General features: G+C 33.8%; 1 protein-coding gene across 1 annotated transcript in view; it reads right to left on the bottom strand.

Annotated features, from left to right (window-relative positions):
• Positions 1–25,146, bottom strand: part of LAMA2 (laminin subunit alpha 2) — a 923,420-nt gene that overhangs the window by 465,896 nt on the left and 432,378 nt on the right. Inside the window, exons 8-10 of the mRNA XM_056818751.1 lie at positions 18,144–18,322; positions 11,826–11,925; positions 5,910–6,070 (exon numbers count right to left, since the gene is read on the bottom strand). Coding sequence (XP_056674729.1) covers positions 5,910–6,070; positions 11,826–11,925; positions 18,144–18,322 — 440 coding nt within the window. The remainder of the gene's footprint in view (positions 1–5,909; positions 6,071–11,825; positions 11,926–18,143; positions 18,323–25,146) is intronic.

Below are 25,146 nucleotides of genomic sequence, written 5' to 3'. Positions count from 1 at the left end.
CCCTCATTCCAGGAGCAGTCTCATAAAAAAATCAACATAAGTTAAACAAAACTAACAACATATTGATATCATCTGAAAGTGTATGTAATATTCTGCATCATGTTCACATTTCTGTTAAAATAATTAAAATAAACTTATTTCATCTCTGTCCTTCCCACCCACCCCCAACACATGCACCATTGGGAAATAAAAGAAGTAAATTTGCATAATTGGAAAAAGAAATTCCCTCATTATTTGTCTCTCTATCTGTCTTTGTCTCTCTCTGTTTTTGTCTCTCTGTTTCTAAAATGTATGGGTTTCTTCCTTCTCTTTTCTACTCTTACTTTTTCCATTCTAATTCAAGATTATTGCCTCACATCTGTATTAATTTATTAGCACTAACTAATTTAATCTCATCAATGATCATTTTCACTTTTCTTTCTAGTTCAATCTTCATGCTACTGCCAAAATGGTCTTCCTAGCATGTCAGTGTGATAATGTTACTTCTCAATAAAATTCAGTGACTTCTCACTGCTTACTAAATTAATAATAAAATCCTTAGCATATCATTTGAGGCTCTTTATAATGTGTTTCTAATTTCTCTCTTTAGGCTCTTTTTCCCATACTCTATATAGCACCCATACTGGAATGTTTTTCATTTGCTACTTCTTGCTTTCATAAAACTCAGTCTAATAGAGAGAGAACATACAAAAAATACCTATAGAACAACTACATAACAACAACAAACAACTACATAAAGACAAGCTATATACATAATGAACTGCGAGGTAGTTTCAGAGAAAATTAGGATGGGAATGGCTTCCTGTAAAAGGTGTGACTTTAGCTGAGCCTTGAAAGAAGCCAGGAAGCCAGGAGGTAGAAGTGAGGAAGAAGTACAGCCCAGGTAAGGTGAACAGCTAGTAAAAATGCTCAGTTGGAAAAAAATTGCTTCATGTGAGAACAGCAAGGAGGCCACTATAGGTAGTGAGGTATGTAAATACCCACACCCCATTAAACAGTAACTGCTTGTGGGATGGCTGAACAACTTGTGGTATATGATTTTAATGGAATTCTATCATTTCATAAGGAATGACAAACAAGATGATCACAAAGAATCTTAGTAGACATATGAAGTGATATATAGTAAAGTGAGCTGAACCAGGGGACATTGCAAATTGTTCCAATAGTGTACAATGATCAACTGTAAGTTACTTTACTATTAACAACAAGGCAGGGATCTAGGACAACTACAAGGGACTCACCCCCCCCCCCCAAAAAAAAGCTGTCTACAGCCAAAAAGGGAACTCATGGGATCTGAATACAGATTGAAGCATACCATTCTTCATTTTAGTTTCTCCATGAATTTTTCTCTAGGATAGACAGTACATTATGAACAGGTATATGACCTTTTTTATATTACCTGCCTTCCTGCAGAAGAGGATACGGTTGGAGGGAAGGAAAGAACAGAGATTGCAAAATGTCAGAAAATGATTATTAAAATTGAATCAACAAGGGATAAAAATAATAACTGTCCTCAAGAAGCTTATGTTGTAGTATATACAAAAACATGTCCAAGATACATACAAAATAAATATAATTTTGGTGGACAAGACACTAACACCAAGAGGAATCAAGAAACGCCTCATATAAATGGTGGTATTTAAGCTAAGCTATGAAAGTAACTAAGAATTTTAAGAAATAGGTGAGAAGTCACTGCATTCCATGCATGGGGACAGCCAGTGTGGAGGCATGGATGAAATTATATAATATGTGTAAGATACTTCACATACTTTAAAAGACAGCACAAATGTCAGCTATTACTATTATGTAGTACAAAGTAAACAGCCTTTGATTTATAAGCAGAAAACATGTATTTGAGCACCAGTTTTATAACTACTTAGGTGTGATGCTGGAAAATCATTTTAATTCAGTATATACATATATATATATATATATATATATATCAATTTCTCAATCTGTGGAATGGAATATGATGATCACTTTTCCTCATGAGGATATGATACTCAAATGAGAATAGGAGTAAAGCTTATCATAAAGAACTATGTAAATGTGGACTATTATACTCTATGATTTTAAACTCCAACATTTATATAAAATAAGTTCCAACCAGTTCATTATTACCTAAATACTGACTGTGTGAAAGGCATGGTGTTAGGCACAGTGGATACAATAGCATGTAAACTCCTATAGGAATTGCATTTTATCTTTTTATCTCTATAGTCTAACAAAATGTATGATACATAGGAAATATTTGTTGTATTAGATTGGATTGAATGGAATTATTTAGTCTGTCATTTACTCAAAGCCAAAGCTATTTTAGTCATGGCCACATTTATCTTTCATTAAAACTATAAAATTAATTAGAATATTACAGTAGCTTGAATAAGGAAAGTCATGTTCCTAATAGCCTTCAGTTTTTAAGCATTTTTAAGAATGACACCCTATTGACGAATATGCCTGCAAACATGTTTCATCTCATTTGCATTCTATCTATCACTGCATGAGTATTCAAAAAACAGCCTCAACAATTTGGAATTATGCCCAAAGGGCTTTAAATGACTGCCTGCCCATTAATCCAGACATACTACTGCTGGGTTTGTACTCCAAAGAGATAATAATAATAAAAAAAAACTCATGCAAAAATATTCATAGCCATGTTCTTTGTGGTTGAAAAAATTAGAAAATGAGTGGGTGTCCATCGATTAGGGAATAGTTGAACAAATTGTGGTATCTGTTGGTGATGGAATACTATTTTGCTGAAAGTAATAATGAACTGGAAGAATTCCATGTGAACTGGAACCAACGTCCAGAATGAATGGAGCAGAACCAGGATAACATACACAGAGTTGGATACACTGTGGCACAATTGAATGCAATGGACTTCTCTACTGGCAGCAATGCAATGTACAGGACAATTCTGAGGGACATATTAGAAAGAACACTATCCATATCCAGTGAAAGAACTGTGGGAGTAGAAACACAGAAGAAAAACATTTCCCTGAATACATGGTCTGATGGGGATATGACTGGAGAGGTAGACTCTAAGTGATCATCCTAGTGCCAATATCAATAAAATGGAAATAGGTCTTGATCAATGCACATGGAAAACCCAGTGGAATTTGCATATAAGTTATGAGGGAGAGGGGAGGGAAAGAACATAAATCATGTAACCATGGAAAAATATTCTAAACTATCGAATTAATTAAAATGTATCCTATAATCTTGAAATGGTCGAATATGCAACCATATGTTTTTAGATCAGTTTCAAATTTATGCATCCATTGCCTTTGCCCCTTAATAGCATTTTCTGTTTTTCAATGGTTCTTTCAATTCCACTTGCATTTCTTGACCTTTAAATTTCCTTTTTTAAAAAATACCATTTTGTAATTTATACAATTATATTGTCAATGATGGGTCTTGTTTCATCATAGCTCAGATTACCACATTTCTATCTGCATTTTCAAAAGCCTAATCAGTATTCAAAGAGTACACATATTTGATTGAAATGTCTTAGATTATATCTTATTTATGCATTGAATTGAACCAAATACCTATACACTCTATAATATAGGTCATACTCTTCATTATATTATATTTTACTAGGTTTCAAGGGGAAATTGTTTTGGCTTTTTATTTTTTGGTTAAAACACATTTAATTTATGAGTCTTTATAGACATCAGCAAAAAAAATTACACATAGTTGAAGGGCAACTCTTTTAATGATGCTATTTATTTGGTTTTCATTCTCCTTTATGATTTCTAAATCGCTGTTTATTGTTGAATTATAATTGTCTGTGTAGAGCTTCAAGTGTCTTTGTAGGGGGCATCTTCATGAATAGGGTTATAATTATTCTCCCCATAAGCCTGAGATAAGAAAAAAAAAACAGTAAATTGCTAACGGAGCTTTCCCACAGAGTTTTGCGATTGGTGACAACATTCTAGTCCTAAGCTTTTTTAGACATCCCCACTGCATGTCTTATTTGCTATTATTTTTTCTTTCTGAGTGTCTGAAATCTGTCTTTTCTTCCCATTGAATAGCAATTCCTCACATGTCTATGGCACTTTAGAGTTTACAAAGTGTTTTCTTTTCTCACATTGGTCCTATGAGGTAGGTAGACTGGCTATTATCTTTATTTTATGAATGAGACAATGGCCAACTAAAGAGTTTGAGGGCTTTGTTCAGAGTTGCACACCCAGAAAGTCAGAGAATCAGGATTAGATCCAGGTCCTCTGTGCCTGTGAATTCAGTATTCTATTCACTAACTATGCTGTCCTTTGGCCTGAGTTACTAAAGCGTTTTCAACTAGCTAACTATTTAACTATTAGCCCAGCTTCTTTCTTAGATGAGTTTCTCAGGGACATCCTTAAGAAAGTCCTTGAATTCACTGTCAGAATACATGTATAATTAAATTGACTTAGTACTCCAGATACCTGGCTCATTCACAGAATCATAGACTTACTCTGCCAATAACTTACAGCTGTCTTCTTCTTTATGTATGGGAGCAGACAAGGAAAAACTCAAGATCTTTTCTAACACTGATACGAAATAGGAAAACTAGAAGTGGCATTAAATTTTAGGACTTGAAATTTTAGGACTATAAAATCTTTGAAGGCAGGGACTAATATTCTGCTTTAAATGGTTGTTCATTATTTCTGTCTCTTCTTCAAATTGTTATGTATTTAACTATGCCTTTGAGTTGTATTACCTTAGTTCTAAACAGCCTATTTTTATCAAGTATAAATTGTGTAAAAACAATGAAAGACACTATTAGGTACCACAGATATAGAATGTAAGTTTAGTGAGGGCAGTAACTATTTTTCATTTTGTCTTGGTATACATAAGTCCAATGTATGGCCTATAGTAAAATCCCTTAAAAGCTATTTTTTAGATGATAGGATTGTTTCTGCCTTTCACTTAATCAATGGGAATTTATAAAGACCTATGGATACTATACCTAGACACTAGGGATATGAAAAAAGTGAAATAGTATTTGCCCTCAAGAAGCTTATATACCATCATATCTACAATATTTAATAGAGTGCCATACACAAAGTCAGTGCTTAATAAATGATGGGCAACTTGGAAACCAGTTTTATTATCTTAGATTCATACAATGAGTTTGTGTGAGTACAAAGATCTTATTGAGCTTCTTTTTATTTATAAAAAAATTATTGGACTGTCATGAGAATTAGTTATTAGTTTCAACCTTCTTTTACTATTACTCATACCTTCTCTCTGATTAGTCCAAGGTATACTACAAATAAAGTTTTGTTTCTTATAACATGTCTTTGATAAATGGAAGGCTATCATACACCCTTAAAGAACCTTCAAATAAATCCACTAAGGCCAACTACTGTATTTTGATAATTAATAGCAAGAATTTGAATTTAAATAGTAACTCTAGGTCCTATGTTCAAATTTCAACACATCATAAATCCCAAGAAACTCTTTAAGGAGACTATTATTTTAGAAACTAGAGGAAAAGTCAGATCAGATTTGATCACATTTAGAACTCTAAAGGCAAACTACATGCTATTCTCAAGCCTTTGTGACTACTTCTTATAATGGGTGAATCAGATAAGGGCTAGAAAGATATTTTGTTAGAAAATGACTCAGAGATTTGGAAGGATTCATAAGTAGTTCAAGTTCTGTGTATTTCTGTTTACATGAACAGCAGGTGGTTCAGAAGTGTCTGACTGAAGTTGAATGTCTTGCTGGGGTGTTCCCAGTAGCCATTTAAAAGACACTTACTGGAGTGTCACGTTCAGAGCAGATAATGGTTATTTACTGTAAAAGTAGTGACAATTGCTTTGTGGTAACAGATAAAAAAGAAAACCAAAAAATGATGACCTTGACTTATGGCAGAAGAATAAATGCTCAATGAAAAATACAAGTCTCAAAATTCATACCTTACAGTTACAGGTTCCTATACAAGGGTCATGATTTGTGCTTCCTGCCCCACTACAATTGCACTGCACACAGTCAGGGTAACCAGTATAACCCCGAGCACACCGATCACATCTGACTCCTTCAAAGCCATGTTTGCAATGGCAAGATCCAGGGAATAAACCTAGGGAAAGATCAATATGATATCAATAATATACATAAGTGAGTTCATTCATATACTCTGACATAAGAGGAAATCAAGGTAATTCAGTTTTGATATCCAATCAATCTATTCAGATAATGGTAGCATATGCCAAAGTAAGATATACCCTTTCTTCATAAATGCTTTAATACAGGAAACCATACCAGAGTCTGAGAGGAGTGTTCTAGGGACTTCAGTACATCAAAGTAAAGGAGAGAGCTATCAGATATAGATTTTCTACTTCCCAGAGCAAATTATAACTCCCAGGAGAGTGGGCATTAGCATTTGTTAGGGTGTGTAAGGGGCACATTTTGAATATTCCTGGTTAGAAGAGATCTGAAAATGTGAAGAGTATGATTTATAGCAAAGGGTTTTCTGTAGCTATAGCTCAAAAGTTGTCAGTTGGAATCCCCCAAGAAATAGAAATTTGGCTCAGTATATTGCTCAAGGAAAAAAAAAATTCCAACAATGATAACAACAAGCTATGTGGAGAAATGAGGAATGACTGATTTATTTACTTCTTTTATTTGTTTAAAAACTGACATTTCAATGGTTCTTGGTCAATTAAGTGGCTACTAATTTTGATTAATTTTTGAGGGCAATGAAGTGGTCCAGTGCACACCACTGCCTAGGCCTGGAGTCAGGAAGACCTGAGTTTAAATCCAGCCTCAGATACTTACTAGTTACCTGGCTCTGGGCAAGTCTCATAATACTACTTGCCTCAGTTTCCAGTAAAATGAGTGGGAAATGAAAATGGAAAACCAATCTAGTATCTTTGCCACAAAAACATCAAATGGGGTCAGGAAGAGCCAGGCATTACTGATATGTCCGAAAAATGAAAAAAAAAAAGTTAAATTCAAAAAATTAATTGAAAACAAGTAAGAGGTGTAGTGGGTGCATGCAATCTCTTTTGTTGTTGAGGTTGAGTCCTGGTAAGTGGTCCTTTCAATAAATTTGCAGGGTAATCTAAAAGGTGACTAAATTACAGTGCAAAATATTTTAATGGAATTCTCCTTAGCTATTATTCTTTTTTTTTTTTTCTGTGTTTTGGAAACAGGAAACGAGTTAGTCAGTGAAAATTGTGAAGGACAAAGAACCAGATTTTGAATCATGATGTGGTTCTGAATATCAGTTCTGTCACTAGTTTGGTGAAAACACTTGGAGCAGGGTCCACAATCTAGTATGTGGGTAACAAATGCTTATTGACTGACAAATCAATTTACTTCCTTGGTTTTCATTTTTCTCACCTGTAAAATGAACAGGTTGGACTAGAATTCTAATTTTCTTCTAATTATGAATTCTAATTAAGATCACATAATAAAGCATTTTCTTAATATTTGAATAATATTATAATCTTTCAAAAATGTTCTTTTAACTCCTATATTTTAATACTAGTTTTGACAAATGCATCTTTTATTTAAAAGTAAGAAAATCAAATAAAAATTTAAAAAATATCACCAAAGGAACAGGGACATTATAATATAGGGGAAATGGTACTGAACATGGAGTCATGAGACCTGAGCTCCAGAATCCTTGTTTTGCCACTAGCTATGCTACCCTAGACAAATGATTTCACTTTTCTAGTGCTGAACATATTGTAAAATGGTGGTCTATAAAAGAGCTTCTAGCTCACCAGGTAAATCTACATAAGTAAGTAGATAGAAAAGTTACATAAAAAAAAACATAGACACAAATGATAAACAATAAGAAAGCATCCTTTGGTCACCATATGTATTGTCATAGAAGTACTACACTAATTAGTAATTATTATTGTTAAGAAAAATAAAGGAGAGAGGGGGAGGCTAAATTACATTGTTTTGAAATCTATGGTATATTTTTTCCTGATTCATAAGAAAGGAATTTAGCTCAGAATTGCTTCTTAGCTTTCCATATATTATCTAGTAATAATAGTTTTTATACATGCATACCATTTAAATTTTCAAAGCACCTTAAAAACATAATCTTAACTCTCAACAACTATATTTTGTAGGCACTATTATCCTTTCCAATATATAGATTAAGCAAACATGCTTAGGGATACCTTATGACTTGCCCAGGGTTACTTTTATAATAAGTGTCCAGATCAGGATCTGAACTCAGATCATCCTGATTCCAAGTCTTCTTGGAATTCACGACATTGAATTTCTGACTCCTTGAAAACATGCCTTCTTTCTGTTCATGGTATTTAACTTAGGATAGGGAGGAAGGAAGGGAAATCTGCCGTTCATCAAAAGCCCTTGACACTAAATTTTCCTTCTTTTCCTAACTTACTTTGAGGCAAAAATCTCTTTGCCTGAGACTTCTGCAATAGGAAAAAATAATTGCATTTTTGGATTCATGATTAGAGGCATATTTATTTCATGGTTTATGAAATATTTTGCTTACAGACTCATAAAATGATTTTGAGACTTTAGTTCAATGGCATACTGACATATGCTCACACTCCAAATAATAGAATCATAAAACATTTTAATTTCTCTTTATTCAATATGACATAGTAGCCTATATTTATGGCCTGATGGTACCATCCCTGCTGTATAACTAAAGACTAGCACTGTATTTGTACTGTAATCATCCTCTTGAACTGAAGTAATCACCTAAGTAATTACCCTCCTTGGCACTCTTTGCTCTGCCGTGTACCTTATTATCACTTGATCTAGAAAAATATTACTACAAGTCTCTCAAAAGCTTCTTTGTCAATAGTATACAATTAGACTAATTAAATGGCATCGTTTACAATTAATTGTGCAGTATAATTGTTTCTTTAAAATGGAAGAGGGCAAGGGAACATTTAAAGCAATAAAAGAAACTACTGCAGCATACTGAGTTTCCACCTTGGGGGGGAAAAAAAAAACCAAACTACCAACAACAACCTAAAACCTTAATTCTTTCTTTGTATGAAGGTTTCATAGACTTTATACCCAGAAATATCTAACCCTATTGGTTTTAAAGACAGCATGTAAGCATCATATTACAGTGAATAAAGGAAAGGACTTGGCTTTAGTGGATCTTGGATTTGAATCTTTTCATCTACTTCTGTATGACTGACAGAATCCCTAAATGATGGAATGTGAGTTAGAAGGGTCCTCTAAAAGCTGTCTATTTCAAATCATTGTCATACAGGCATGTCCCTTGAAATATTCCACACTAGTAGTTCTCACCCAAAGATTTACAATGAAGGAGAATGTATTAACACCATAGGTAGCCCACCCCTTTTTTTGGACAGCTTTACTTATTTATCAGGAAGATTTTACTCACCTGGAGTGGAAAATTATTTCTCTACAACTTCTATTCCTACTGATTCTATCATGTATGGCTACAAAGAACAATGGAAGTTTCTCCAAAAACAACCCATCAAATATTTGAAGACAGTTCCCCCTTCATGTATTTTCTTCTCTAGGCCAAATTTCTTCAATCCTTTTACCTGATCTTTATATAATGGCATGTTTTTGAGTCCTCTCACAAGCTTAGTCATCCTCTTTTGGATTCACTTTAGCATACTAAAATATCATTCCCAAAACTGAACATCATATTTCAGATGCTCAGTAATGTTAAGTGACAGAATATAGCAAAATTCTCACCTCTCTATCCATAATCTCCTCTAAAAATTTTTTTTGTCTGTCACTTCACATTATTGATGCATATTAAGCTTGTAGCTCACGAAAAATTTCAGATCTTTTATCATAAGATTTGTTGCCTATTCATACCTCCTCCATGTTGTACCTGTGCCATTTAGTTTCAAAATCTATTTAAATTACATCTATTAAACATCATATTAGATTACAATCATTGTTCTAGCTTGCCAATGTCTTTTATTCTTTCAGCTTTAGTATCTGCACATTTGATTTGAATCCTGTTCATTCTTTTTGCCAAATCAACTAAAATGTCAAACAAAATGGGACCAACAAACATGTCAACAGATACCTTCCTCCAGGATGATACTACCACATTAATGACTTATTTTGCTTGATTAAGAAAGCAGAATTATTTGAAGAAGATGAAGAAGCAGCCTTTGGCAAATATAAAGGCAAACTTCCTTAGCAATTAGAGCTATCAAAAAAAGAAGAATGGGATGATGATGTACATATGGAGCTGTTGTTGATCAGAGGGGTTCTTGTTTATATACAGGATGAGATGATCTGTGAAGTCTCATCCAAATTTGTAATTCTGTGTTAATTCTTTATCATGTGGTCTACTTTACTTGCTATTCTTCAAAAAGAATCTTCAGATCTTCAGAATTGCTATATACATTTTAAATATATTTTATTTATTTTATTATACATTTCACAACTGTGAATTTTTTAAATTTGTCATTTAAAAATTTGAGTTCCAAATTTATCCCTCCCTCTTTCTTTTCCCACACTGCTAGAGAAATCAAGAAATGTAATATTGATTATACAAGTCAAGTCATACAAAACATATTTCCAAATTAGCCATGTTGCAAAAGAAAACAAATAACATACACAAGAAAAATAAAGGAAGGGAAAAAGGTAGCTAAGTATAGCTGAATCTTTCTCAGTTGGTCATCTGCTATAAATATTTTGTACAAATCCATTCTTTTCCCTTTTCTTTGATTCTTAGTGATATACTTCTAGTGGTGGTTGCGGTCAAAGGGTATGCATAGTTTGACAGTCCTTTGGGCATCATTCCATAATATTCTCCAGAATGGTTGGATCAGTCAAATATCTGCCAATTATGCATTAGTGTTTCTATTTTGTCCAAATTTCCTCCAACACTTGTCATTTTTCTTTTCTGTCAGGTTAACCAACCTGATATGTGTGAGATGGTATCTATGAGAGGTTTTAATTCACAATTCTGTAACTGATAGTGAATTAGAGCATTTTATGTGACCATTGATGGCTTTGATTTCTTCTTCTGAAAACTGCCTATTCATATCCTTTGAACAATTTGACATTTTTGGTATGGCTCTTATATTTTTTTTATAAATTTTGCTTAGTTCCCAATATATTTGAGAAATAAAGTCTTATTCAGAGAAACTATAATCTTTTCCCCATTTTTGTTTTCCTTCTAAATTTTAACTGAATTAGTTTTGCTTGTGCAAATCCTTTTAGATTTCTCATGAAAATTATACATTTTGCTTCCTATATTTCTTTCTTATTTGATTGTAAACTACTCATGTAGATTAAGAATTTCTTAACCCTACTATAAATACACAGAAACTATTAAAGTCTAATGTGGAATGGAGGATAATGGACCTATAATCAAATTGGCATAGACAGCTTTTGATGGGGAAATTCTCTCTACCAATACAGGTAAACACCTTTCCTTCAATTTAGAACCTTAGAAAGTTGTCATGCCAATTAGTAACATTATGTTCCATAAAATTCCCAAGTTCGTTCTGAACCAGATTAAAATATAATTTGGAAATATTTAACAAAAATAAATAAAACATAGATAATGTCATATGTGGTTTTCTTAGACAATATGCATACTATGCATAGTTTAGTGACACAAATTAGTATTTGAGCTGGAGATTACTGGTCTTAGAGGTTATGTGAGTTTCCCTAGGTCATCCAGCCAGTTGTATTCCTTATGTCATTTGTGTTATCTCTGCTGTCACTTGTGATAACTACAAACAGATATTTCTTTGTTAATATCAATATACATGGGCTTGGAATTGAATTAATAAAAATTAATTTCTTCAGGTTTTGTTCCTCTAAATCATTCTTTTGCTTTCATTTTAATCATTTATACATATCTAAAATATATTCCTTACCTCTTCTGGCATGGTTCTCATCTTTAACACAGACTTCATGTATAGAACCAATTGGATCACAATAGCATGGTTGGCATGGACTTGGATAATTTGGTGATACCTAAAAACATCAAGATAAAAACAGGGAAATATTACTAATGCTTCACAATGGCATAAATGCCAACATTTGGCAATTCATAATAATTTAGAAGCACATCAATTTCCCTATATTTCAGCAATGAATTATTGAGGTTGGTTATTATAATCATAATACAATACACATGACAAATCATATCATACAAAAAGAGTTTAAGAAACAATTCTACTTTTAACAAAATTTAAAATTTCCAAAAAAAATTTCATCATTGATACTTATTTTACTCATGGAAAAAGAGACCATTGGACTAAAATTGGGCCAAACAAACATTTTGCTATACTGAATATTTTCTCTATTTGTTATCAAATATGCCAATGCTAATGAAGAATGGCTCTAAAGGCACTAATGCATGAGTTCTCATTTCAATTTCTCAGAAATTTCTGCTTTTCTAACGGGTGATTTATTTTAGACCTAAATTAGGCTCTGGACCCATATTCATTAACATGGCTGCATTATATATTATTGTTTCTGAGTATATTTTCCAGATGGAATAACACAGACACAGGAAAATTGAATGACATGCCTAAGGTTACCAAGTGGCTGGGACTACACAAAAGAAAAAACAAATATCAGCAAGAATAATTCAGTGAATACCTAAAGTTACTTTCTTAATGGGAACTTGTTTGGCATTTTAAAAGATAGCCCTTGGCATATCATTTATTCCATAGGCTACTTTACTGATTTTAATGTCCATCTTTGTCTACTGACTCTAAGTTAAATAAACATCTTCATCAGGTTGGAATTTTTGATCTTCATGACAAGTCATTGATCATTTCCTTGTTACTATTTCCTTGACAGGAGCAAGATCAATCATTGCAATACTTAGGTCAATTAAATATGTAAAAACCACTAGACATGGCAACAACTAATCCATTGTGATCTACTAAATATTTTGGATGGTTCTTACAATATGCTAGACTCTTGGATGAATTTGGAATGAATAGGCACAGTGCCTTATCAGAAAGGAAAGTGACACTCAGACAATCATGCATGATTGTTAAATACTGAAGATGGTCATACAAGATCTCTAAGGTGCTTTTGAGGTATAGTAGTCTATAAGTTCCTATGACTTAAAAAAATCCTTACCTTCTTTCTAAGAATCCATACTAAGTATTGATTCCAAGGCTAAAGGGAGGTAGAGGATAGGCAATTAGGGTTAAAAATGATTTGCTGAGGGTCACACAGCTAAGAATATTAGAGGCCAGATTTGAACTCAGGAATATGAGTCTTCCTGTCTCCAAGTCCAGTGCTCTAGCCAATATGCTACCTAATTGACCTTGTTCCTATGACTTTTGATACTTTATACATATAAATGATCATTATGCTTATTTTTACATTTTAACAGAGGTACAGATAATGAGATACTTAAGACATAAACTTTAGCTTGTGATACCACAGTTATATAACTTTATATTGTTATTGATATTCTCTCATCCAATATTTTCTACCAACTCCTTCCTCATTATCATTGGTAGTGCCATTAGCTTAGACTCATAACTTCTGAATGAACAGAAACTTGGAATAGAATCATGAAAATCTAGGCTTAAATCCTACATTAAATACTTACTTATAGCATGGCACTGGGCAACTGACTTTTCTTCTTCCATAAAATGAGGATAATGATAGTACCAAGACTCATAAGATTTTGTTAGGATGACATATAAGGTATATTAAGTACTTTTGAACATTTAGACATTATATAAAGTTAGCAGTTCTTATTACTTTGTTCTTTTCATTTTTTCTAGTGGGGTTTGGGACAAGTCACTCTCTTTTATTTATTTTTTCATAGTTAAAAAGACTACCAAAAATCTTGCTCTCTCTAAACGTTGCATTCTTTTTGACGACTCCTGATATGATTAACTTCTTCTTCTTCATAATTTTTACTATGTCTGTTTTTAATCATACTTACTATTTCTTTAATCTTTACTTTTTTATAAGAAAAATTTCCCCTAGACAAGTTTTAACTTCCCTAGTAATATCTTCTAGGATTACTTGTTAGAATAAAAAAATTCTTGAAAATTAAAAAAAAACATAGTTAATATTCAAGGGGATTTTGACTAGTTGTATAAAATATTGGCCTTTGTAGATGAATTAAAGTATTGAGATATCAGTGTATCTTCAGTAAAACTCTAAGAGAAAATGGGAAAACTGTTTTTCATTCTATTCCTACATGATTTTAGTCTTTATCTATAGTTGATCTTTAGATATTGAATGCTTTTCTTCCCATGTATTTTAGAGATTGTATTTGATATGGGGATATATATTAAGTTATTATTTCTTAAAGGTTTCTGAATCAATGTTACAGCTTTGAGATTATGAGTAATATTTCTGCCTGTGGAAATGAAACAATTCCAGTAAAGATGTCCAGATGAGTGCTCTAGGAGCTCTGTATTTGTAGTAAGGAGATTAGTCATGTATCGGTTGCCAAAAGATCCAAGTTTCTATCAAATCACAGCTCTAAGTAATCAATATGTCCTAAATATGGAGAAGAAAATGGTAAAATACCCCTTGTTTCTTTACCAAGAAAACCCAAATGGGGTGACAAAGAGTCAGATATTATTGTAATTTTTCAACATTCATTTTAAAATCTTTTATCTTAGTTATTCTTTCCATTTGTTGTTATCATTCCATTGTTTTCAGTTGTGTCTGACTCTTTGTGACCCTGTTTGGCATTTTCTTTACAAAAAGAAAAAAAGTGGAATAATTTGCAATTATCTTCTCTAACTCATTTTACAGATGATGAACTTAAGGGAAACAAGGTTAAGTGACTTCCACATGGTCACACAGCTGAACTTAGGGAGATGAGTATTCTTGGATCCAGGCCCTAAACACTATCTACTATGCTATTTAAAAATTTAAGTATTCATTTGTTTGATTCATAGCTGATGTATGTATTTACTTTCATAGCTACCATACCCAAATAATTTTGGTGATCCTGGTAAGGTGATATTAGATGGTTACTCTTTTGTTGACAAACTTAAGTATGGTTAAAATGTTTTCAGAGTGCTCAAAGTTCCTAATGAATATAATTAAACAATTTGAGCAAGAAAAGAAGTGCCACCACAAGAACATTTTAATAATTTGACCATCACTGATGGATATTCACTTCAATATGTACATCAACAACATATACAGTGAATGGTGGAGATAGTGGTGTAATACAGGGCACCAGATTTAAAAAAAAAAAAAACACGCTATTTTAAAATGAACTAGTATGGCAATCAAGAGCTGCCCAAGTACATTTGAAAAAGTCTTGATTTGTGACTTAAAATATAATAGAATTATTTGAATACTTATGAAGGATAACTTATTAGTTAATCAAAACTATCTTTTCTGGGTCATGAAATTACAAATTCCTCATGAAAGAATTAATAAAAATAGTCAGACTTTTAAATTGGTTATTTTAAAAGTTGTTCTTCAATTTAATTTTTAAAAAGGGTTTGAGGGTAGATTGATTAAATTAATATAATTACTTTTTTGTTCTGATTTAGATGACTTTAAATTGAGTATATGCTATCTACCACTTTTCTAATAACTTCTTCCTTTTTTTTGCAAACAAAAGTTTCTGCTTCTTCAGAGACATTATATTTGTACATGAAATATATACACATATTGTTGATAATGAGTACATAATTCATTATAAAAGAAAGAAAATGAAAAAACACATTTCAAAGTATATTAGAATGCTTCAATATTTCCATTTCAATCTTTTGAAATGGTAGTTTTTACATTTCAAGTTGAAAGAAAAAAGCAACAAAGAAAGATATCATGTCTGGAATTAGGAAGGTCATTTGCCTTGGTCAGATTGTATAGTTGTGTGTACTATGTTTTAGGAAAGACATTGAAGAAGCAGAAGAATTTCCAGAGAATTGCCAAGGCAGTAAAAGGCCTCAAAAATAATGCCATGTGAAGACTGGTTTAAGGAACAGAAGAAGAAAAGACTTAAAGGAAACATGATGAGAATCTTCATGTATTTGGGGATTTGATTCACGGAAGAGGGATTAAGGATGATATTGATTTATTTTCCTGCACTTTACAGGTAACTACAAAGAACACTGTATTAGGAAAGAAAAGTTGTAATCCAAACTTGGTCACTTATTGGTTATGCAAATTGCTCATTTTATTTTACTTCAATATCTCAGTCTCCTCATCTCTAAAATGAGAAGAGTAATAATTATATCTGATCTGCCTACTTCATGTGTTTGGAAGGGCTGTTATGTAGATCAGTGGAGGCAGCCTATGTGGAAGAACTTTGAAAATGATGAAGTGCCATATATATGAAATATGATAGCCTATATACTTACTATGAGGTGAAAATATTAAGACAACTCAATGAAGTAATTTTAAATATATGATCAATTCAGAAATGGATGTAGTATGAAGGTCTGTTAAATTAAAACATATTCCAAGTTAACAAATATAAGTCATCTTATTTTTAATTGAAATTTAAAAATGATGAGGATAGTTAACATTTAGATAGCAATTTAAGATTTGCAAAGCATTTTATATATATTTCATTTTTGATTCCCACAACAACCTTATGAGATTATTGCTATTATTAAATGTCATTTTATAAATGAGAAAACCAAGGCTAATTTAAGTCATATAACTTCCTAATATTATAAAATGCCAGTGGTAGGATTTGAAGTCAGTTCTTCCTAAATGTCAAGTCCAAAATACAATCTATAATGATATGGCCAGAAATGTTATTGTAATTATAAGCATTTCATAGATTCTTATCGTTGGAAGATATGGTGGAATTCATCTAACTGTGAATTTCAAACCTATTCCACCCTAATCAGACCATTCTTTAAAAGATGTGATTTAGCTATTTCCTGCTCAGTAACAATGGAGATACTTAGAATAACAGAATCAGGTCTTGGAAACTCAATATTCCTCACCCTCCTCAGTTTAACAAGATTTTCAAAGTGTGCATCAAACTCAAGATTTAATTACCTGAGGAGATGGCCTTCAACAGACATGTGCAAAAAAAAAAAAGGACAGAACTCTGGGTTATCCTAAATCAAGTTAAGTCCTCATTGGTACAGATGAGATGCAGAAAAATGATGTAAAAATGTCCATATAAGGCATGGTAGTTCCTGGCTCCTCCTCTTTCCCTGGAGAGATGACTCTGGCTGGTAGCATGCTAAGTGTTCCAACATCTTGGAGTGTTGGGTGGTAAGTTTTGTCCTGGAGCTGATTTCAGGTTTGGGTATGTTAGCCGAGCCCCTTTGGAGGTCAGGCTGATTCCTTCCTCCTTCATACTCCAAACCCTTAATCCATTATCTCCTGATATCCCCATCCTATACTAATCAGGTGGGGGTAGAGGGAGAGAAAAAACCTACTCCTTCTCCTTCCTTTTTCTTAATCATCTCCACTATCAATTAAATCACCATAAAATTTAGCAGCTGACTTTGGTATTTTATTATTTGGGATTTCCCTTGGTGACCACTTAAATTTAGATTTTTTTTAGTCTCAACCATAATTTCACCTTTACATAACCCATTTACTTTATTAAACATGAATCCTCCTATAGAATTGTAAAAAATACTTGCAACTTAATGCTTATTTGAAATTTTCCCTAGAAGAATTCTATAACTCAAGCTCCCAGACTTGATTTAAAATCAGTATTTCCTATGAAATCCCTTGACCAAAGTTAATAGATCTTGATATAGAAATAGATTTGTATTGAGAGGATTATGTATACTGTTAAGTTGTTTTCAAATTCTAAAATTAAGAATAGATGTAAAGGCCTACATTTCAGCTGACAGCTAGCTGTAAATGCTATTAATTAAAAAAGAAAAATGTTTTTAAAGTTACTCTTTTCCTTTCTCGTTTCTAGCCAAAAAACAAAAACAAAAGCACCTCCCTGCTTTCTATGTCAGAACTCATGCTGATATGAACATGAATGTTCTGTTTATATGACTTGATTATCTTCTAATTCATACTGAGAGGCCTTGACCTCGAGTGCATTTTTCTTATCAAGGCTATTTTGTTTTCATAGCACCCAAACATCTATTTTCTAACATTTCCAACTGTGAATGTTGCCTAGTCAGTTGTCAGAATGCGGAGCTAACCTTTCTAGAAGCTATCCAAAAATCATGCTTTCCTATTTAATGGATCTTTATCTAAGCAAAAGATATGTGTGCAGTTCACAAAAGGGAGAATAAGGCATACATTACCCCTTTAGGTCTGAAGAAGCCATCAATACAAGTCTCGCAGTTGATGCCTGTGGTGTTCTGAGTACAGTTAATGCATACACCACCTCCAATGTACTTGCCATGGATATTCAAGCTCAGGTTTCTGCTGGCAACATTTTCATCATAATAGCATTCTTCAGCCTTCCCATGACAATTGCATGCTGAAAAAGAGACAAATGTGTTAGTAAATATCACTGACAGTCTGTAGACAGACTATTTGTAGACATAAAATAACACTTTTAGTGAAGAAATAACAATGTTCCTTTATTACTCTGACATCTGTGTTGTTCATATGTGCATGTGTTGAAAATAGCATACTTTCTCCATATGATGAATATCTTCTTTCGATATTCAAATGAGCAAGACTCAGCTGTAAAGAGCAACTGGATTTTCGGGCAGAGTATTTATTTCAAAATCGATTCTGGGAGCAGCTGGGTGACTCAATGGATTGAGAGCCAGGCCTAGAGACGGGAGGTCCTAGGTTCAAATCTGGCCTCAGACACTTCCCACCTGTGTGACCCTGGGCAAGTCACTTGACCCCCATTGCCTAGCCCTTACCACTCTCCTGCCTTGGAGCCAATACTATGTATTGGCTCCAAGATGGAAGGTAAGGGTTTAAAAAAAATCAATTCTATTGAATCTGAAATAATTCAAATATTTTAGATTTTTGTGTTTTGACAAGGAACAAAATTTGTTACCTAATGAGGATTGTCATCAACATGTCCATAATCATTAGCATCTGACAAACATTTCTGTCCCTGCTACTTAGCATGTACACTTCAGAGATGATAAGGTTGTATAAAAACATAGTTTCTGACCATAAAAAGCTGACAGTTAAGGAGGAAAATAATAGGTACTATTCAAGACAGGTTGTGATTACCACAGGCATCTTATTACATTGTTAGACCTAGAATTAGGATATTTGGTTCAAATACCACCTTAGGCAATTCTTGGTTGTGTGAGCTGTGAATTTTACTCCACCCTGCTTAGTCTTTAGAATTCTAGCAGCCAGGAATGTATACATCCCTACTTAAGGATTAAGTATGGGGAAGGAAGGTCTATGTACTAGCAAGTGACAAATCAGAAACAACTGACTGATTCTCTGGGCCATCCAAAGCCACCATTGGTACATGTAAGACAAGAGGAAGTGATGTAAAGAACTGCCTTTATATTTTGCGTAACTTCCTGTGAGAGGGACTTGGCCATGGAACTCAACCATGGAGGGAGGAGCTTGAGCTTAATACTGCTTCCCTTAGGCAATCACATAGTGTGTTTTAATGCTGACTGCCCTTTCCTTGGTTTTTCTGGAGGCAACAGCCTCTGGAAGGGCCCATCTTTTGGGACTCCCTTTCCTTTGCCTTTCTGGAGCTACTAACCTCTGGAGAACCCTAGCTTAGGCCTCTGAACTACTGCCAGATTCAGGCCAGGCCAAAGCAGCTATCCTTCCCTTTTTCTTCTCTCTCTCTCATTCTTAATTTCTTCCTTCTATTGTAAATAAACCACTATAAAATTCCATTCTGGTTTGAGTATTTCCCTGGGATTTAGAATTTAAATCACTGCAGATCAACTAAAAAATATACATATTCAGTTCAACCATAAAATTTACCCCTTACAGTCCCCAGACAAGCTACTTTACTAAACACTTCTGAACCCTCCACTCCTCACTTTGGAGAATGTGAACAATAAATACTGTTCTTCCCTATCTATTTCACAAGGTTGTTGTGAAGAAAATACTTTGTAAGCCTGTAGTACTAGAGGCAGCTAGATGGCATCATAGATAGACCACTGGACCTTTAGTCAGGAAGATATGAGTTCAAATCTGGACTCAGACACTTAATTCATATGCAACCTTTGGCAAGGCAATCAAAAGCTGTGTATGTGTTTGCTTATCTGTAAAATGGTAATAATAATACAGATAACTTCCAGAGAGTAATTATGAAGCTAAAATGAGATCATATTTGTAAGGTGTTTTTGCAAACCTTAAAGTGCTTTGTAATTGTTACCTATTATTATTATTACATAAACATAATTATCATTATATTCTGACAAATATTTATGTTACTATGCAAAAACATCATGAGAGATGTTGCAGATATTAAAAATTAATACCTAGCTCCTTCTTAAAGAAAATTTTAATCTAATTAGGGTATGTACCCAAATAACTAAGATATAAGCTTGTTCCTAGTCTAGCTTCTGCTTTGGGGTAGTGGAAAGAACAATGGATGAGCAGTTAGGGGACCTGGGTCAAATCTGCTGCCTACTTCCTGATTGCTTCAATTTCCTTCTTTGAAAATGGATAGAGACTCAATGACCTCTAAAAGTCCCTTCTGTTCAAAATCTATAATGCTATAGGACCCAGTCCAAAGAAACCATGATAAAAAAATTACAGGAGGGGAATATAGCTCCTAACTGAGAGATAAAAGGCTGGATTAAAGAATGAAGTGGCATCTGAGCTGGGACCTATATTTATAGACTGGATAGGATTTCGATAAGTGGACTTTGGGGCAAAGAAAATTATAACCAGAGAATGGAAAGTTACATTCAGTGAAAAATTTGACCAAAACACCAAAACAGAGACTGGAATGGAAAGAAGGAAGGAAGAAAGGAAGGAAGGAAGGAAGGAAGGAAGGAAGGAAGGAAGGAAGGAAGGAAGGAAGAAAGAAAGAAAGAAAGAAAGAAAGAAAGAAAGAAAGAAAGAAAGAAAGAAAGAAAGAAAGAAAGAAAGAAAGAAAGAAAGAAAGAAAGAAAGAAAGAAAGAAAGAAAGAAAGAAAGAAAGAAAGAAAGAAAGAAAGAAAGAAAGAAAGAAAGAAAGAAAGAAAGAAAGAAAGAAAGAAAGAAAGAAAGAAAGAAAGAAAGAAAGAAAGAAAGAAAGAAAGAAAGAAAGAAAAGACTTGCTCAGGATCACACAATTAGTTACATTGGAGGTTAGATCTGAACTCTATTCTTTCTGACTCAAGATCCAGCCTCTACCTAGAAAGACTGGCTGCACTAAAAGGACCTCTAAATAACGATAGAGTTTGTTTGTTTTTTTCCCTATTGACAATTAGATATTATTAAGGTTTTTCAACTGAAGGTGTTAATAGGATAAAAGTATTATTTTAAGAATAATCAGATAATGGTGTATGGAAAGAGTTAAAGAATTTAGAGGTCAATTAGAATTCAGAATGCTACAGTGGAAATAATGTTGAAATTCTGGTTTCCCCACCAAGTACCTTGTGACCAGGGCAAGTTATTTAACCTCAGGGTTATTATATCAAAAAATGAAAGGTTGGACTAAACTGCCTCTCAGGACCCTTCATACTCTATACTTATGATCCTTTGATCCTACTTCATTTATTGAGATTTAGAGTAATAAAGGACTGCTCTAGTGTAACATCAGTGAGAATGGAAAGGAAGAAGCAGATTTCAGAGACAAGCACAAGAACTTGTATAACTTGGCAACTTATATGAGAAGGAAGGGAGAAGAAGTCAAAGATGGCTATAATAGTATTTTGAATCTCTGGAAGAATTATGGTAACATTAATGGAAAGAGGCATGAGTTAGTGTGGTGTTTGAAGAAGAGATAATGAATTCAGTTTTAGAAGTTGGTTGGAACTCTCAGTAGCAATATTTGTCTGGCAGTTTGGAATGTGGAAAAGGTTTTGGAGAAAGAAGATAGAATTGATTTTAGCTTTGGTTATTAACTCTATAGAATTGAAACTACAAGGGTAGAGATCATTTGGGATAAAGTATCTATGGAGACAAAAGGAGAAAGACTGAGAATAGTATATCTAAGTGGTGTATCCTTTAGAGGTGATTGTTATAAATAATTGATATATTTCACACAATATCACGTGATAGCACCAGAATTAGCCATGATTTGTTACTCTTCATTTCCAGGGCAGCTAGATAATAAAAAAGGATAGAGGGTCAGGAATGGCGTCAAGAACACTCATCTTCCTGAGTTCAAATATGTCATCAGACATTTACTAGCTAGCTATGTGACCCTGGGAAAGTAATTAATCCTGTTTGCCTCAGTTTCTTCACATGTAAATTGAGCTAGGGAAGAAAATGTTTCTCTGCCAGTATCTCTCTCAAGAAAATCCTAAAAAAAAAAAGGAGTAAGAAGAGTAGGACATGACTAAAGTGACTAAACAACAAATCATTTCAAAATCAATTGCCAAATATTGCTGTTTCTACTTCCACAACATTCATCATATTTCTTTCTTTCTCTACTCATTATCAGCTCCTTAATTCAGGTTCTTTTTAGGTATTAACAGATTATTACAATAACCCTCCAATTGGTTTCTTTGCCTCAACTCTCTTCCTACTCAAGCCCATCCAAAATAATGCTTCTTAAGCAGAGAACTAGGGCAGTTAGGTGGTATAGTGGATAGAGTGCTGTATCTGGAGTAAAGAGGACTCATATTTTTTAAGTTCAAATTGGACCTCAGATCCTTATTAGCCATGAGATCCTGGTCAAGTCATTAACCTTATTTGCCTGAGTTTCTGCATCTGAAAAATGAGGTAGAGAGGAAAATGGAAAACCAATCCTGTATTTTTGCCAAGGAAAACCTCAAATGGGGTCATGAAGAATCTGACTGATAATGAATAAGCAACAACAACAAGCATAGATCTAAAATATCACTCTTCTACCCAACAAACTATTGGAGCTCCCTGTTATCTCAAAGATGAAATATAAATTCCTGTTTGGTATTCAAAGACCACCACAACCTGATGGCAAGCTATGTTTCTGGCCTTATTGTACATTAATATCCCTCCTCCTTTTGACAATCAAGTCAATTTGACCTTCCCTCTATGGCTCTTGTGTGATACTCTATACCTCTTTGTGCCCTTGGCATTAAACATTTCCCATGACTAAAATGCTCTTGCTTCTATATTGTATCTATCAGAATCCATTTTTTCCTTTAAATGCATCTCACCATCTTTCAGCGGAAGCTTTTCCTTCTCTTATATTTCCAAATGCTACTGCCTACCATGTATTTATTCTTCATAATTATTCTGCATATACTATGCATGTCTTCCATGTCTTTCCCATTAGAACTGAACCTCTTGGAGATTAGGGATTGCTCGTATTCCTGGTGCATGCCATAATGCCTAGAAAGTAGTCAATGGTTAACAAATATTTACTTACTGAGTAATTAATAGTTTTAAGTAGTTAGTTTATACTTTGTGCCATGGAGTGAATAAAAGTATTTTATGCTCCTATTGAAAGAAAGGATGAAAATATAGCTATGTAGTAACCTCGTTGTCTAACTGCATTTGGGATCAATATCTATACTTAGATGAATGATAATGCAATGTATATGATATCAAGAGATTGCAACTCTGAGAAGTATAGTTATGTTTCAGTCTATTTAAGGCTGCTCTGAACTATAACCCTAAAGGAGCTTAATCATCTTTGATCCTTTCACTGATTCTTGAGATCACTAAAAACAGAAGAAGTTGATTTTTTTACATCAGGTCCCATCTGGAATATTTAGTGAGAACTGAAGGAAAAAGTATGGATAGATAACATTAAGCCTATCAAAAAAAAATTCACTGAAAATGTTTTGTCAGTGAAAGATCATCAAACTAAGAACTTCAAACTTTCTGTCGAACTAAATCACTGGGGCTATATAAAAATATTTGGACAGTACAAAAGTCATTTATGCAGACCTAGTATTTTCAGAGAAAGAATTAGATTAAATTTTTCTCTAGAAAAATCATATCAATGGGATGAAATTCTGAAAGAACAAAACACAGAGTACAGTACTAAATTGTGGGTCTTTGCAAGGACAAAACGTGAATATTTTACCTGAAGAGTAGTATGGAAGGAAAGGAGGTTGTGAAGGCTCATACTAAGCCAAAATGGAATCAGAGGGATGATCTACATTGTAAGCTAAAGAAGTAAAAATGGATCACGTGTAAGACATCTTACATATAAATAAGAAATACACTTCTCACCCATTTTTGCAATAATAAAGTCCACTCCATAAAAGAAAATCCTGGAGAACAAAGAGAAAGAATTTCCCAGACCAAACATGAGGTCCAGGCAGTAGTTTAGCACCATTTTTTGTTTGTTTGTTTTTTGCATCCAAAGCTAAGGGAAACAATTCTAGGAAGCATACCAAATGTAACCTTATTCTGGGTAAAGAACACAGAAAATCAACAAAGTCATATTCAACATATGTTAATTCAAGTCAGTCAATACTTATTCATTCAATGCCTTCTATGTGCCAGGGACAGTGCTAAGTACTAGAGATTCAAAGAAAGGCAATAAGTCACTTCTCTCAAGTTTACCATCTCATCAACAATCAATAGTGCTATACTGAAAGGAAGTAAGGAAAAGTCTCCTGAATCAGTTAAGGAAGTCAATAAAATGTTGGAATTTATATACTAGGTTTATGTATAGACATACGTATGTCTAGATTGTATATGTACAGGTTATAATATATGCTATATAATAATTTTGTATTATATTGTATATTAGTGGTAGTCTCTCGGTGACCGAGAATGACAATTGTCTTTGTGTGTTTTCATCTATGATGTACCCTCATATGGCTTTGAAGTCCAAAGGCTGAGGCACAGAGTTTGTGGCATATGGGGCATCTGCCAGTTGTTACGGGAGGTGCGGTTGTGGCCTGGTGTCGGTGTTCACGCGCAGTGGCAAGACGTCAACGTCGTTCATCTTCAAAGGTGGCGGCGGCATGGTTAATGTGGGTTCGCCAGCTGCTTCTGACAGAGGCAGCGAGTTCTAGTTGCTTTGGTGTAATACCAGCCCACTTCAAGTTGGACTTTGGCTGATCCTTGAATCTTTTCTTTGGCCGGCCTTGTTTCCTGAGTCCAGCTGACAGTTCACCTTAGAATACCTGTCTTGGTATTCGCTGTGGGTCCATGCGGATGACGTGTCCAGACCATCGTAGCTGGGCTTTGAGGACCATGACTTCGATGCTGGTGGAGTTGGCTCTGTCAAGGACTTCCTGGTTGGTGATTTGGTCCTGC

The sequence above is a fragment of the Monodelphis domestica genome, chromosome 2, assembly GCF_027887165.1.
Source record: "Monodelphis domestica isolate mMonDom1 chromosome 2, mMonDom1.pri, whole genome shotgun sequence".
NCBI lineage: Eukaryota > Metazoa > Chordata > Mammalia > Didelphimorphia > Didelphidae > Monodelphis > Monodelphis domestica.
The sequence above is the reverse complement of the archived record's forward strand: the minus strand, read 5'-3'. Positions and strand labels throughout refer to the sequence as shown.